The sequence below is a fragment of the Aquarana catesbeiana genome, linkage group LG08 (genome assembly GCF_042186555.1).
Source record: "Aquarana catesbeiana isolate 2022-GZ linkage group LG08, ASM4218655v1, whole genome shotgun sequence".
NCBI classification, from domain to species: domain Eukaryota; kingdom Metazoa; phylum Chordata; class Amphibia; order Anura; family Ranidae; genus Aquarana; species Aquarana catesbeiana.
The window spans coordinates 80,330,826-80,347,978 of record NC_133331.1 but is presented as its reverse complement, the minus strand read 5'-3'; the positions used below and the strand labels follow the sequence as shown (position 1 = coordinate 80,347,978).

At 44.3% G+C, this 17,153-nt stretch overlaps 1 protein-coding gene across 1 annotated transcript in view; it reads left to right on the top strand.

Moving 5' to 3' along the window:
* Positions 1 to 938: 938 nt before the first annotated feature.
* Positions 939 to 17,153, top strand: part of MARCHF5 (membrane associated ring-CH-type finger 5) — a gene marked incomplete in the record, with an annotated part of 111,128 nt that continues 94,913 nt past the window's right edge. Inside the window, 1 exon segment of the mRNA XM_073596052.1 lies at positions 939 to 1,199. Within this exon segment, the coding sequence (XP_073452153.1) occupies positions 1,156 to 1,199 (44 nt within the window).

The following is a 17,153-nucleotide window of genomic DNA, read 5'->3' as shown; positions in this document are numbered from 1 at the left end:
GGAATTTGTTCCCGTGGGTTAAACCGCGAAGGCCGCATTCTACGAGAAAGTTATGAATATGGATGGGCTTGGGTGTGTTTGGGATCCCACTTGCCTGATCCCGCCAGGAAGCCAACACTGCACACCGCTAATCACAGACAGTGAGGCGTTTCCTGATTCGTAGCTGCACAGATCGGGAAATGTCTCACTGCTTGTGATTAGCGGTGTGCAGTGTCGGCGTTCTGGCGGGATCAGGCAGGAGGGATCCCGAATACGCCCGAGCCCATTCATAGTTTTAAAACGGTTGCTACGACACATCCGTGGTGTTTGGCCAGAGTTACACAGGACTGGACAGTGGATGTTGCCGTGAGATCTTTGTGCGCCAATTCTTGCCTCAGCGCGGCATACCTGTTCTCGATAATCCACCGTACTCCCCTGATCTTGCGCTTGCGGACTTCTGTTTCCCCGCCTGAAAAGCGCCATGAAAGGCGCAGATTTTGCGGACGTGGTGGCAATCCAATAATATGTGACAGTAGTTCTGCGAATGATCCCTAAAGAGGCCTTTACTGACTGTTACCAGAAGCTTTATGAATGTCGCCAAATGTGCGTTGTGAAGGATGACGATTATTTGGACGGCCAATAAAGGTAATATGTATTTTCTGTTTTATTTTTTATACCATTCACCAAACTTTTTAGACACACCTCGTACAATACGTGTCAATTCACTAATGAGGGGATTACCTGACAAAAGCACATCAGCAGCCAACCCTCAGTCGTCTTTCTTTATACATTTGTTGCCAAAGCACAACGTCAGCTATTTCTGAGCTAGATTTCCCAATCATCTATACCCCGGTACCAGGCACCGCACAGATGGAATCACACCATCCCCACACACACAGCAACACACCAGCTACCTCAGCACTCCACACTGCGCAGCCGCCCGTTACCTAGTTACCGCCCTCACAGCAGAAGCCTTCACTTCCGGTGCACGTTGTCAGCGTTCCGATGCACGCTTGACGTAACACGCACGGCCCGTTCTATCATGGTCCGCGAACGTCGACAGTGGTGACCTGATAACATTTACCTGGAGCTGTCAGAGGAGACGGGGATTTGAATGGCGGCTTGAGCGCCGTGTGGAGGGTCCACGGGTGAAGGGAGAGCCGGGGAGGAGACATCATGTCTGAGCAGAACAGCGTGTCACTGCAGCAGATGCTGGACAGGTGAAGTGCAGGACATGGAGGGCCTCTCAGATGACATGTAAACAACAAATGTGTGTGGGGGGGAGGGGGGAGACTCAGGGGGTCTGGTGTCACCAACCAGTGCTAGACTGTCACTCCCACACTGGAAGGTGTTCTATGTAATGGAGGGGGCCGGGCTGTGTACATAGAGGGGTTCAGATTACACTACTTCCCAGGGACATGTCTACTACTACTCCCCAGGGACATGTCTTCTACTACTACTACTCCCAGGGACATGTCTTCTACTACTACTACTCCCAGGGACATGTCTACTACTACTACTCCCCAGGGACATGTCTTCTACTACTACTTCCCAGGGACATGTCTTCTACTACTACTACTCCCAGGGACATGTCTTCTACTACTACTACTCCCAGGGACATGTCTTCTACTACTACTACTCCCAGGGACATGTCTACTACTACTACTCCCCAGGGACATGTCTTCTACTACTACTTCCCAGGGACATGTCTACTACTACTACTCCCCAGGGACATGTCTTCTACTACTACTACTCCCAGGGACATGTCTACTACTACTACTACTCCCCAGGGACATGTCTTCTACTACTACTTCCCAGGGACATGTCTACTACTACTACTCCCCAGGGACATGTCTTCTACTACTACTTCCCAGGGACATGTCTACTACTACTTCCCAGGGACATGTCTACTACTACTCCCCAGGGACATGTCTTCTACTACTACTACTCCCCAGGGACATGTCTTCTACTACTACTACTCCCAGGGACATGTCTTCTACTACTACTACTCCCAGGGACATGTCTTCTACTACTACTACTCCCAGGGACATGTCTACTACTACTACTCCCCAGGGACATGTCTTCTACTACTACTTCCCAGGGACATGTCTACTACTACTACTCCCCAGGGACATGTCTTCTACTACTACTACTCCCCAGGGACATGTCTTCTACTACTACTTCCCAGGGACATGTCTACTACTACTACTCCCAGGGACATGTCTTCTACTACTACTCCCAGGGACATGTCTTCTACTACTACTACTACTCCCCAGGGACATGTCTTCTACTACTACTACTACTCCCCAGGGACATGTCTTCTACTACTACTACTACTCCCCAGGGACATGTCTTCTACTACTACTACTACTCCCCAGGGACATGTCTTCTACTACTCCCAGGGACATGTCTTCTACTACTCCCTGGGACATGTCTTCTACTACTCCCTGGGACATGTCTTCTACTACTCCCAGGGACATGTCTTCTACTACTCCCTGGGACATGTCTTCTACTACTCCCTGGGACATGTCTTCTACTACTCCCTGGGACATGTCTTCTACTACTCCCTGGGACATGTCTTCTACTACTCCCTGGGACATGTCTTCTACTACTCCCTGGGACATGTCTTCTACTACTCCCTGGGACATGTCTTCTACTACTCCCTGGGACATGTCTTCTACTACTCCCTGGGACATGTCTTCTACTACTCCCTGGGACATGTCTTCTACTACTCCCTGGGACATGTCTTCTACTACTCCCTGGGACATGTCTTCTACTACTCCCTGGGACATGTCTTCTACTACTCCCTGGGACATGTCTTCTACTACTCCCTGGGACATGTCTTCTACTACTCCCTGGGACATGTCTTCTACTACTCCCTGGGACATGTCTTCTACTACTCCCTGGGACATGTCTTCTACTACTCCCTGGGACATGTCTTCTACTACTCCCTGGGACATGTCTTCTACTACTCCCTGGGGCATGTCTTCTACTACTCCCTGGGACATGTCTTCTACTACTCCCTGGGACATGTCTTCTACTACTCCCTGGGACATGTCTTCTACTACTCCCTGGGACATGTCTTCTACTACTCCCTGGGACATGTCTTCTACTACTCCCTGGGACATGTCTTCTACTACTCCCTGGGACATGTCTTCTACTACTCCCTGGGACATGTCTTCTACTACTCCCTGGGACATGTCTTCTACTACTCCCTGGGACATGTCTTCTACTACTCCCTGGGACATGTCTTCTACTACTCCCTGGGACATGTCTTCTACTACTCCCTGGGACATGTCTTCTACTACTCCCTGGGACATGTCTTCTACTACTCCCTGGGACATGTCTTCTACTACTCCCTGGGACATGTCTTCTACTACTCCCTGGGACATGTCTTCTACTACTCCCTGGGACATGTCTTCTACTACTCCCTGGGACATGTCTTCTACTACTCCCTGGGACATGTCTTCTACTACTCCCTGGGACATGTCTTCTACTACTCCCTGGGACATGTCTTCTACTACTCCCTGGGACATGTCTTCTACTACTCCCTGGGACATGTCTTCTACTACTCCCTGGGACATGTCTTCTACTACTCCCTGGGACATGTCTTCTACTACTCCCTGGGACATGTCTTCTACTACTCCCTGGGACATGTCTTCTACTACTCCCTGGGACATGTCTTCTACTACTCCCTGGGACATGTCTTCTACTACTCCCTGGGACATGTCTTCTACTACTCCCTGGGACATGTCTTCTACTACTCCCTGGGACATGTCTTCTACTACTCCCTGGGACATGTCTTCTACTACTCCCTGGGACATGTCTTCTACTACTCCCTGGGACATGTCTTCTACTACTCCCTGGGACATGTCTTCTACTACTCCCTGGGACATGTCTTCTACTACTCCCTGGGACATGTCTTCTACTACTCCCTGGGACATGTCTTCTACTACTCCCTGGGACATGTCTTCTACTACTCCCTGGGACATGTCTTCTACTACTCCCTGGGACATGTCTTCTACTACTCCCTGGGACATGTCTTCTACTACTCCCTGGGACATGTCTTCTACTACTCCCTGGGACATGTCTTCTACTACTCCCTGGGACATGTCTTCTACTACTCCCTGGGACATGTCTTCTACTAGTCCCTGGGACATGTCTTCTACTAGTCCCTGGGACATGTCTTCTACTAGTCCCTGGGACATGTCTTCTACTAGTCCCTGGGACATGTCTTCTACTAGTCCCTGGGACATGTCTTCTACTAGTCCCTGGGACATGTCTTCTACTAGTCCCTGGGACATGTCTTCTACTAGTCCCTGGGACATGTCTTCTACTACTCCCTGGGACATGTCTTCTACTACTCCCTGGGACATGTCTTCTACTACTCCCTGGGACATGTCTTCTACTACTCCCTGGGACATGTCTTCTACTACTCCCTGGGACATGTCTTCTACTACTCCCTGGGACATGTCTTCTACTACTCCCTGGGACATGTCTTCTACTACTCCCTGGGACATGTCTTCTACTACTCCCTGGGACATGTCTTCTACTACTCCCTGGGACATGTCTTCTACTACTCCCTGGGACATGTCTTCTACTACTCCCTGGGACATGTCTTCTACTACTCCCTGGGACATGTCTTCTACTACTACTACTCCCCGGGACATGTCGTCTTCTACTACTACTACTCCCCGGGACATGTCGTCTTCTACTACTACTACTCCCCGGGACATGTCGTCTTCTACTACTACTACTCCCCAGGGACATGTCTACTACTACTACTCCCCAGGGACATGTCTACTACTACTACTACTCCCCAGGGACATGTCTACTACTACTCCCCAGGGACATGTCTACTACTACTCCCCAGGGACATGTCTACTACTACTCCCCAGGGACATGTCTACTACTACTCCCCAGGGACATGTCTACTACTACTCCCCAGGGACATGTCTACTACTACTCCCCAGGGACATGTCTACTACTACTCCCCAGGGACATGTCTACTACTACTCCCCAGGGACATGTCTACTACTACTACTACTCCCCAGGGACATGTCTACTACTACTACTACTCCCCAGGGACATGTCTACTACTACTACTACTACTCCCCAGGGACATGTCTACTACTACTACTCCCCAGGGACATGTCTACTGCTCCCCGGGGACACGTCTTCTACTACTGCTCCCCGGCGACTCCCCAGGGATATGTCTTCTTCTACTCCTTCTGAGTTGCTTTTGATGCAGAGTATTTGCAGCAAACACAATGAGCCGTGTCCTGTACTTACCGGTCAGCAGTCGCACATGGATCATTCTGGAAGCATTTTCAAATCCGCTTCCTAAATAAGAAGAAAAGCCTAATGACCTGTACACACGATCTGAAAATTGTATGAAAAAATGCCACTTTCGAAGACATCGTACGATAATCTGGTCGTTGGTACACAGCTTTCGATAGCTGATCATGACTTTTCATCCGATATTATTAGACATGTGCACAACAAAAAAATGTGTTTTGTTTCTTTACGTTTCCGTTGATTCGTAACAATTCGTAATTTAGTAAGACGCGAGGTTTCATATTCGGACTCGTAATTTTGTTAGATAATAATTCTCGTTTATTCGGTACACTACTCATAATTTAGTAATTTGTTACTTTTGTGAGATCGCCTTCTTCGTTGCTTCGTACTTTCGTAGTAAATAAAGAATAATAATCCTATGCTTGCTTTTCTAATAAGTTCTGTACTTACTCCAGTCCACTCCCTCAGTCACGAGATCTGACTCAGTCTCCTCAACTGACTCTAAAAAGATTCAGGAATACAGTGTGACTCGGACACAAAAGGGATAAGCTGATTGGCTAAAGATATATAGTAAGATACATCACTCACTAATACACTGTGCATTCAAAAGAATGATTCGAGAACACGAACAAACAAAATTATGAACACACGAATGAAAATACGAACATATGAAATTACAAAGGATTGAAAATACGAAATGTAAATAATTCCTTTATAGATGTCATTTTCTTTCTTTTACTGTTTTGGAGTTTCGTATTTTCGTAAGTTTGTCCATTCATAAGTTTGTATTTTTGCATGTTCGTTATTTTGCTTATTCGTAATTTTCGTATTTTGGTTCTTTCAGCTGTTCGGATGGATCCGAATGTACGAATACTAATATTCATATGAAAATCTATTCTTTATGAACTGAAACGCACATGTCTTGATATTATCCAATGGTGCAAGCACAAAAATTTGTCCGATACTAGATTGTACAATTTTCGTTTGATCGGTACAGTTGTCCTCCAAAAATACAATAGAAATGCAACACATTACATCACTTCTGAATTTTTATTCTGTTGTATGAGAATTTTCGTAACTATGGTAACCTATTAAATTTCTACTTGTGACCAACAAGCGGAAAAAAGTCGGAACGATCTGTTGCACGATTTTCGGATCGTGTGTACAGGGCATTACAGTGTATCCAAACACAAAACGCAAATATAACATTGCAGCATACCAATCCTTAGGCCCCTTTCACACTAGCCGACCGATCGGGTTCCCCTGTCAGTTTTTCAGGTGGACCCACCCAGTCACCATCTGTGGATTGGCGGCTGCCAACTGACACCCGGTCTGCTAAAAACAGACGGATCGGATGGAGGTCAGGCGGTCTGTTTACATCCGACTGCCATTAGAGGTGAGAGGATTTTTTTTTTATTGTAAATCTTCTTTTTTTTTTAATAAAAATAGTTTTCTATTTAAGATACATTAATAATTTAGTTTATTTAGCATGAAACGGAGCTTAGTTATGTAGCATGAGGCTGTATATTCTGCAATATTTACATTTTTGGTAAACTCATTCAATGAATCCAAACTCTGCAAGCTGAAACAACATGCACTGCATTGATGCATTCACACAATTTCACAAGAACCATGAGATAAAACAAAGTTCAGGAATATTCTTTTATCCCATTGTTTGGCAAATCTATGTACACTACAAACTGTATGAATGAATTGGTTCTGATATCGCTGTTTTACTAACCTGACAGCTTATTATTCTAAATAAGAAACCTTCATTTTGTTTGCAAATAATAAAGATTCTAACTACCAGCAAGAATAAATCCTTACATTTAAAGAGCACCTGTCATTTCAGATCCATCATGACAGCGCCTGTTAGCGGTTATCCACTCTCCTGCTGCCGCCATGTCCTTCACCTTATTGTGTCCCTGCTGAATCACCATCTCTCCCATTTAGGTGAATGGGACTGTCGGTGAGTCAACAGCGGTTCAGAGGAGGAGCCACTGCGGGACAAAGATGACAGTTGCTCTTTAAAAAATATGATTTAAATCAAGCCTTTTTACTAGCGATTTAAATCAAATCCACCCTGATTAGTAAGCTGCAGTTTTGTTTTGTTTTTGTAGTTTACAGTTTTTTTTTGGTTAATACCAGGGTGGATTTGATTTAAATCAAACTAAACCCAAACTAAATTTTTATCATTTTCTGCTCACAAATAGCTTTCTTTTGGTGGTATTTGATTACCACTGGGGTTTTTATTTTTTGCTAAACAAACAAAAGAAATTTTTGAAAAGGAAAAAAAAGTTTTTCTTCGTTTTCTGTTGTAAAATGTTGATTTTCTCCTGCACTGACGGGCACTAATAAGGCTGCACTGATGTGGAGGCACTAATATGTTGAACTGATTGGCACTGACAGGCGTCGCTGATTGGCAACACTGATGAGGTACTGATGGGCACTGATTGGCAGCTGTGGTGGGCACCTCTGATGGGGGCTGTGCTGATAATCAATGCACTGATTGTCAGCGCAGACCCCCCCCCCCCCCCCATGACAGGAGGGCCACCGATCGGCTCTCCCTGTCAGCACGAACCAAGGAAGGCCGTTTACCAGCACTTTCTGGTTACACGCTGTGATTGATCACGTGGTAAAGAGCCTATGTTCTAGGCTCTTTGCCACGATTAGAGTGATACACCACCGATCGCCACACTGTGTGCCCCCACATGATCGTGGCTTATCCTGCTGGACGTCATATGATGTCCAGTCAGGATAACGCAACCACAGCCCGGCCGTCATTCTGCTATAGGCCAGGCGGGAAGTGGTTAAAAACCAACTGTCATTTCTGTCCTGCAGCGGCTCCTCCTCTGACCCGCTATTGACTCACCGACAGTCCCATTCACTTTAATAGGACGGCTGGTGATTCAGCAGTGACACAAGGTGAGGGACGTGGCGGCAGCAGGTGAGTGGATGCCCGCTAACAGGCGCTGCCATGATGCATCTGAAATGACAGCTGCTCTTTAAATGTAAGGATTTATTCTTGCTGGTAATTAGAATCTTTAATATTTGCAAACAAAATGAAGGTTTCATATTTAGAATAATAAGCTGTCAGGTTAGTAAAACTGCGATATCAGAACCGATTCAATCATACAGTTTGTAGTCTACATAGATTTGCAAAACAATGGGATAAAGGAATATTCCTGAGCTTTGTTTTATCTCATGGTTACTGTGAAATTGTGCAAATGCATCAATGCAGTGCATGTTATCTCAGCTTGCAGAGCTTGGATTCATTGCAGGAGTTTAACAAAAATGTAAATTTTGCAGAATATACAGCCTAATGCTCCATTTCATGCTGGGTAAACTAAATTATTTATTTTTTTTAGATTTTTACTCCAAAAGCATTTTATTAGTATAAATTTGGAAAAATGTGAAAACTCCAATTTAAATTAAAAAAAAAAAAAGTCATCAATTTTTATCCACCCTGGTTAATAGGGTTGTCCCGATACCGAGCATTTGTCCAAGTACTTGTACTCGGGCAAATGCTCCCGATGCTTCCCCCGATACCTAGAGGACAGCTGTGATCGAAGCGTGGGGGAGTTACAAGATTCTCCCCCCGCGGCTTTCACCAGCTTTAGTGACATACAGCGGTGATCGCTCACAGCTGACTGTCACTGCATCCTCCTCCGTGCCCCCTCCCTTCCTCTGTGCCTCTCCGCTGTCCCCTTCGTTCCTCTCTCCTTATCTGTCCCCCTCCGTACTCCCCCCTTCGTTCCTCTCTCCTTATCTGTCCCCTCCGTTCTCCCCCTCAGTTCCTCCGTCCTCCCCCTCCTTCCTTTGTGTATGGATAGAGTCAGCTGACTCTGTCCATTCACATAACTGAAACATTGTAATCTCCTGTGATTACGATGTGTCCGTTTATGAATGGAGAGGAGCCGCTGTCTTCTCTCCATTCATTCTCAGTGCAGCTGAGGCTGCAGAGAAAGGGACTGGGGAATCTCTATCCTCTGTCTCTTTCTCTGTCTCAAGGGGGAGATATCAGAGGTCTGTTAAGACCCCTGATATCTCACCAAAGCCCCCCAAAAGGGCTGATTAAAAAAAAAAAAACAATAAAGAATAAAAAAATATTATTGTAAAAAATAAAAATTGTAAAAAAAACAAAAAAAACACACACACATACAACGTTCACCCCCCCCCCCCCCAAAAATAGCAAAAAAAGACTGTCACGTGACATTAAAAAAAAGTATCGGTAATCGGTATCGGCGAGTACTTGAAAAAAAAGTATCGGTACTTGTACTCGGTCCTAAAAAAGTGGTATCGGGACAACCCTACTGGTTAATATCGCTTTAAGGCATTTTTTAAAAATTTATTTTCATCTGCTGATCCTGCCAGTAATGTACTTCATGTTCACACCTGTATGATTTGTAGTGCTTTTGCACAGCAATCCATTTCCATTTGGTTTCTTTGGTGGCCTGTTCACATCGGTGCGTTTTTGGATGTGGTGCAGGCAGGTGCGATTTTTGACCTCATAGACTTCAATTGGAGTGTGTGAACACATGTACATGCTTTTAGTTTTGTGTGTTTTTGGTAGAGTTTTAAATTAGGACTAAGTGCGTTTTGTTTTCTGCATCAAAAATGCATAGAAAGTAGGTTATGTGGTAAAGTTCACACCTGTGCTGTCAGTTTCAGGGCTTTCCAGAAAAAAAAGTAGAACATGCTGCATTTTTCACTGGACTGGACTGAAATGTATCACAAATGCACTGGACCCCTGTACAGTGGAAAAAAAAAAAGGTAAAAAAAATCTGAAAATGCATCAAAAACACCCCGGAACACGCTAAAAACGTGTATGCGGAAACGCATCTGGGATGGATCTGGAGTGCGTTTTTGTGGTGGGAAATATCCCTAAATGCAAAACCATTTTTTTTTCATTTTGGATAGAGTGGAGGGGATTGGGGGACTCCATAGGAAAATTTCCCCACTATTCCTGTCCTGTGGACAACCTGATATTTGTGATTTTTCTTTTACTTTCACTTAAAAAAAAAAAAAAACTATGGGATGCCCCACAGATGACACGCAAAGGTGTAAACCAAACTGGCCATAGATGGATTGAATCTTGGATGGTTCAGCAGGGACTGGCTGAGATTCGATCCGTCTAAGGGCAGGCTAGTTATACTGAAGTTGATCCATCAATCAACTTCAGTACAATCAGCCTGTTGCATTTTTTCATGCCATCACTCTGCCGCCAGCAGTAATCATTGTTTTCGGCTGGCAGGGAAAGCTCCCCACCGGCAGAACACAATAGTGCTGTGGGAGGTATTCTCTTCTACCCATGGTGGAAGGAAATAAAATTGTATATTCTATGGCTTAAATATTCATGAACAATAGTGATTCAGCACAAACACTTGCACACAACTATACAAATGAATACATATATGTGAATTCACAAGCCCCCCCCCCCCTTCACTTGTTAAAGTATATCTGAAGTGTAGTCCCCTTTTTTTTTTTTTTTTTTTTTTTTTTCTTCATTTTGCATTGAGTAAAACCCCTATCAGTTTTTTTTGCCATCTGTGAGCCATTGAGGAGATTTCTGTTTACATTTTGTGTAATAACCACAACATGAAGTGAGAGGGAACCTCTGGTAGTAAACAGAGTCACGAGAACTGGTGTCTACGTTGATTTCCTGTTCTGCCTACCACTCTGAATTTTATATTTTCTTTCACTTTCGTTTTAAGTGATCATGGTCAGCAGGACAAATGGTGATTCTCCACATTGTTAGGCTCCATGTACACGGGACGTTTCTCAACCTCTCCTGAACGTTGGAACATCACAGTTAGTAATCAACGTTTAAAAACGTGTGTTTAGCCGCGTTTTGCGTTCAGGAGCGTTTACTAAAGATAACCTCAGGAGACCCCCCCCAAATGATTAGAAAGCACTAAAAACAAGTATTTATTAACTATTTCAGCCATTCTGTGAGAGAACAGTGTGAGTGGCAGCTGAGAAAGCAGTGTGCTTGTAGCTAGCTGTTTTATATTATTAATAATTAATATATTATTATATATGGATCCCATAATGAGCATGTGTGAGGAAATGCTCCTGATGTTGCTTTTGCTGAGGCTCCAAAAACTTAGAAAATTGCGTGAGAGGACCAGAGTTCATCCCTACTGGACACTTCCATTGATGGCTCAATGCATGTCCACAGGATACTTTCTAATATCCATGTTCAGCTGCATAATTACCCAGAGAATGTTTTTTTAATTTTACACGCATGTCAATTGCCACCTTTGACTTTCTCTTGGGAAAAGTTTAGACCCCGTCTAGTTCGCATGGACACCAAAACGAGGAAAAGCGTGCCACCAGAGGAACGTCTGTTGGTGACTCAACTTCAGCGTCGAGTAATGCAAGTCGTGTTTTGTATAGTATAATTGGCTGATGAGGGGAATATCACATGGTATATCAAGCTTGCAGGCAGTGATGATTGAGTTTTTGGTGTGTTTTTTAGCATTTTCCAGGCTCAAATAATAATAAAATGTTTCCCTTTTGAAAACGCACCTAAACACGGGTAGCCGCGTTTAGCTACTTATGGCGATTGAAATGTCTCTAAACACAGCTTCTGAAGGCATTTTTTGGGGGTTCCAAAAAAAGCCTCTGGATGCAACTGCCTATAAACGACTATATATGACCTCGTGTACATGTACTGATAAGATAACATACAGTGGCTTGCGAAAGTATTCGTCCCCCTTGAACTTTTCAACCTTTTGCCACATTTCAGGCTTCAAACATAAAGATATAAAATTTTTATTTTTTGTGAAGAATCACCAACAAGTGGGACACAATTGTGAAGTGGAACGAAATCTTTTGGATTTTTGAAACTTTTTTTAACTAATAAAAAAATGAAAAGTGGGGTGTGCAAAATTATTCGGCCCCCTTGCGTTAATACTTTGTAGAGCCACCTTTTGCTGCAATTACAGCTGCAAGTCGCTTGGGGTATGTCTCTATCAGTTTTGCACATCGAGAGACTGAAATTCTTGCCCATTCTTCCTTGCAAAACAGCTCGAGCTCAGTGAGGTTGGATGGAGAGCGTTTGTGAACAGCAGTTTTCAGCTCTTTCCACAGATTCTCAATTGGATTCAGGTCTGGACTTTGACTTGGCCATTCTAACACCTGGATACGTTTATTTGTGAACCATTCCTTTGTAGATTTTGCTGTATGTTTGGGATCATTGTCTTGTTGGAAGATAAATCTCCGTCCCAGTTTCAGGTCTTTTGCAGACTCCAACAGGTTTTCATCCAGAATGGTCCTGTATTTGGCTGCATCCATCTTCCCCTCAATTTTAACCATCTTCCCTGTCCCTGCTGAAGAAAAGCAGGCCCAAACCATGATGCTGCCACCACCATGTTTGACAGTGGGGATGGTGTGTTGAGTGTGATGAGCTGTGTTGCTTTTACGCCAAACATATTGTTTTGCATTGTGGCCAAAAAGTTCGATTTTGGTTTCATCGGACCAGAGCACCTTCTTCCACATGTTTGGTGTGTCTCCCAGGTGGCTTGTGGCAAACTTTAGACAAGACTTTTTATGGATATCTTTGAGAAATGGCTTTCTTCTTCCCACTCTTCCATAAAGGCCAGATTTGTGCAGTGTACGACTGATTGTTGTCCTATGGACAGACTCTCCCACCTCAGCTGTAGTTCTCTGCAGTTCATCCAGAGTGATCATGGGCCTCTGGGCTGCATCTCTGATCAGTCTTCTCCTTGTCTGAGCTGAAAGTTTAGAGGGACAGCCAGGTCTTGGTAGATTTGCAGTGGTCTGATACTCCCATTTCAAAATGATCGCTTGCACAGTGCTCCTTGGGATGTTTAAAGCTTGGGAAATCTTTTTGTATCCAAATCCGGCTTTAAACTTCTCCACAACAGTATTACGGACCTGCCTGGTGTGTTCCTTGGTCTTCATGATGCTCTCTGCGCTTTCAACAGAACCCTGAGACTATCACAGAGCAGGTGCATTTATACAGAGACTTGATTACACACAGGTGGATTCTATTTATCACCATCAGTCATTTAGGACAACATTGGATCATTCAGAGATCCTCGCTGAACTTCTGGAGTGAGTTTGCTGCACTGAAAGTAAAGGGGCCGAATAATTTTGCACGCACCACTTTCAGTTTTTTAATTGCTAAAAAAGTTTAAAATATCCAATAGATTTCGTTCCACTTCACAATTGTGTCCCACTTGTTGGTGATTCTTCACAAAAAATTAAAATTTTATATCTTTATATTTGAAGCCTGAAATGTGGCAAAAGTTTGAAAAGTTCAAGGGGGCCGAATACTTTCGCAAGCCACTGTAGATGAGAGGTCAGGAGCAGTTGTAAAAAATGCCCAACTGCTCCTAAATGTCCGTTTACCAGCAGCAGTGTACATGAAGCCTATAGCTTCATGTACATGGGACGTTTTTACAACCTCTCCTGAACGATTTAACTTCACAGATAGTAACCCACGTTTAAAACGTCCGTTTTGCCGTGTTTACATGCCGCGTTTTGAAAATGGCAAAAAAATTAAAAACTCCTGTAAACGAAACATGGCTAAACGCGAGTTAGGCCCCTTTCACACTGGGGCGGTTTGCAGGCGTTATTGCGCTAAAAATACCGCCTGCAAACCGCCCCTAAACAGCCTCCGCTGTTTGTTCAGTGTGAAAGCCAGAGGGCTTTCACACTGAAGCAGTGCGCTGGCAGGACGGTAAAAAAAGTCCTGCGAGCCGCATCTTTGGAGTGGTGGTGAAGGAGCGGTGTATTCACCGCTCCTAAACCGCTCCTGCCCATTGAAATCAATGGGACAGCACGGCTATACCGCGGCAATACCGCGGCAATACCGCGGCTATAGCTGCGCTGTACGAGCGGTTTTAACCCTTTTTCGGCCACCAGCGGGGGTTAAAACCGCACCACTAGCGGCCGAATACAGCCGCAAAAACGACAGTAAAACAGCGCTAAAAATAGCGCTGTTTTACCGCCGACGCCCCCACCGCCCCAGTGTGAAAGGGGCCTTACCGTATTTAGAAGCGTTTGGCGCTTGAAATGCCTCTAAACTCAGCTTCTGAACCAATTTTTTTGCGTTCCAAAAAAAGCCTCTAAACTCAAATGCCTAGAAACGACTATAAATGACCCTGTGTACATGTACTGATAACAGAGGGGAGTTCAGGCACAGTTGAAAAAAAAGCCCAACTGCTCCTTAGGCCCCTTTCACACTGGGGCGGTAAGGGGTGTCGGCGGTAAAACAGCGCTATTTTTAGTGCTGTTTTACCGCGGTATTCGGCCGCTAGCGGTGCGGTTTTAATCCCCCGCTGGCGGCCGAAAAAAGGTTAAATCCACTCGTATAGCGCGGCTATAGCCGCGGTATTGCCGCGGTATAGCCGCGCTGTCCCATTGATTTCAATGGGCAGGAGCGGTTTAGGAGCGGTGAATACACCGCTCTTTCACCGCTCCAAAGATGCGGCTGACAGGAGATTTTTTGTTTTCCTGCCAGCGCACCGCTTCAGTGTGAAAGCCCTCGGGCTTTCACACTGAACAAACAGCGGAGGCTGTTTTGGGGCGGTTTGCAGGCGGTATTTTTAGCGCAATAACGCCTGCAAACCGCCCCAGTGTGAAAGGGGCCTAAACGTCCGTTTACCAGCAGCAGTGTACATGATGCCTAATACACAAACAGGTAAAGGAAGGTGATGTAATTCCTCTCTGTTAAAATATTTTTGCCTTCAGTTCTACTTTCCATCTGTGAAAATTCCCCTTCACTTCCTGTCCTGTGGACTCAACAGGAAGTGAGAGGATATCATAACATTGTGACTTTTAGACCGTAGTCGAGGATTTCCCCTCTACTCCTGTTCTGTATTTTCTCTAAAGTTTCAATTTTCTTTCATTTTCATTCCCCTTGAGATTGGTGATCAGATCAATTAGAGTGAATCTCCTTTATGCCTAGTACACACCGTGAGAAATTCAGGCGAATAATACCATTTTTGGAGCGATCATCCAATAATCTGATCATTAGTACACAGCGTTTGAGAGCCAATCACGACCGTTCATGCTCAACATTTTTTTCTCATAGAATAATAGAACAAGCCATTTTTGTTTAACCCCTTCCTGACCAGCCAGGTTGGCACAGCTTCGCGAGCTGATGTATCTGTACGCCAGCTCTTTAACACGCTGAAGCAGGAGCGATGACTGCCAGGTCCCCACGATCGCTCGTGACAGAGCAAGAGCCGAAACACACAAATCCCGGTTCTGTCAGGGGAGCAGAGGCAGATCATGTGTTCCTACTAAGTAGGAACAACGATCTCTCTCCTCCTCTAGTCAGCCACAGTCAGAAACACACCCAGGGAACACAGTTAGCTCCTTGATCGTCCCTTAGTGTTAACCCCTTCCCTGCAAGTGACATTTATATAGTAATCAGTGGTTATTTTTAGCTCTAATCGCTGTATAAATGTCAGTGGTCCCAAAAAATGTCAGAAGTGTCCGTCGCAGTCCTGATAAAAATTGCAGATCACCGCCATTACTAGTAAAAAAATAAAAATACTAAAAATGCCATAAATCTATCCCCTATTTTGTAGACACTATATAACTTTTACGCAAACCAATATACGCTTATTGCAATTTTTTTTTTTTTTTACCAAAAATATGTAGAATACATATCGGCCAAAACTGAAGTTTTTTTTTTTTCTTCTTTAGGGGGGGGGATATTTATTTTAGCAAAAAGTACAAACTATTGCTCTTTTTTTTTTGTTTATAGCGCAAAAAATAAAAACCGCAGAGGTGATCAAATACCACCAAAAGAAACCTCTATTTGTGGGGGGAAAAAAAGTACTTAAATTTCGTTTGCGTGGTTGTGCGACGTTGTACCCAATTGTCAGTTAATGCGACGCAGAGCCGTATCGCAAAAGATGGCTTGGTCCGGAAGGGGGGAAATCCTTCCGGGGCTAAAGTGGTTGTAAACCCTCAGTCATGAAATGTGAACAAAGCACATGCGTCTGTAGTGTTCATTTGTCTCTCTCCAAAGCTCTAAGTGTGGTTTCTCTCTGGTGCTCTGTTCCTCTGTTATCGGCGTGTCACTTCTAAGAAGTTTTCCAGACACTTGAGATACATTTGTGATGGGGAGGGAGATTCAGAACACAGCTCTGTATCCTTTTTTCAGTCCTGTGCCATGTCCGAAGTAGGGCGTGTCCCTTTCCTCCAGTCAGCTTTAACACACTGTAATTGCAGCTCTCCAACCCCTCCTCTGTGCTCTTCACAGAAGGATTTTATCACAAATCCTGCACTTTTGAAGGTATGCAGAGAAGAATAGACTGCAGAGAAACAAGGAATTTTGTAATCTGTCTTATGAGAATTTTCTTAACACTAGTAACCTATTCGTTTTCGATATGAGACTAGCATGCAAAAAAAAAAAAAACGTCCAGTATTCTCATTGTGTGTGCTAGGCCTAAGGCTAGTTTCACAGTGCTGGAGCATATGTAAATGGTACACATTCCCGCACCTGCAGGCAAAACGTGCATTTTTTTTTTTTTTTTTTTAGCAGACATGCACCAACTGTATATGTGTGAGCCTAGAGCAGTGATGGCGAACCTTGGCACCCCAGATGTTTTGGAACTACAGTTCCCTTGATGCTCCACTACGCTGCAGAGTGCATGAGCATCATTGGAAATGTAGTTTCAAAACATCTGGGGAGCCAAAGTTCGCCATCACTGGTCTAGACTAATGAAGACAAGAACAACAATAAAAACGCAACAGTGGTTTTATCTACCCACCACCACCCTATCAAAATAATTAATTACACTTTGAATCTGTGACTTGCAACTTCATATTCTAATTTCTTCATATTGTAGATTAGAGAGGTTATGAATTGCTTCTACTGGTTAGTACTT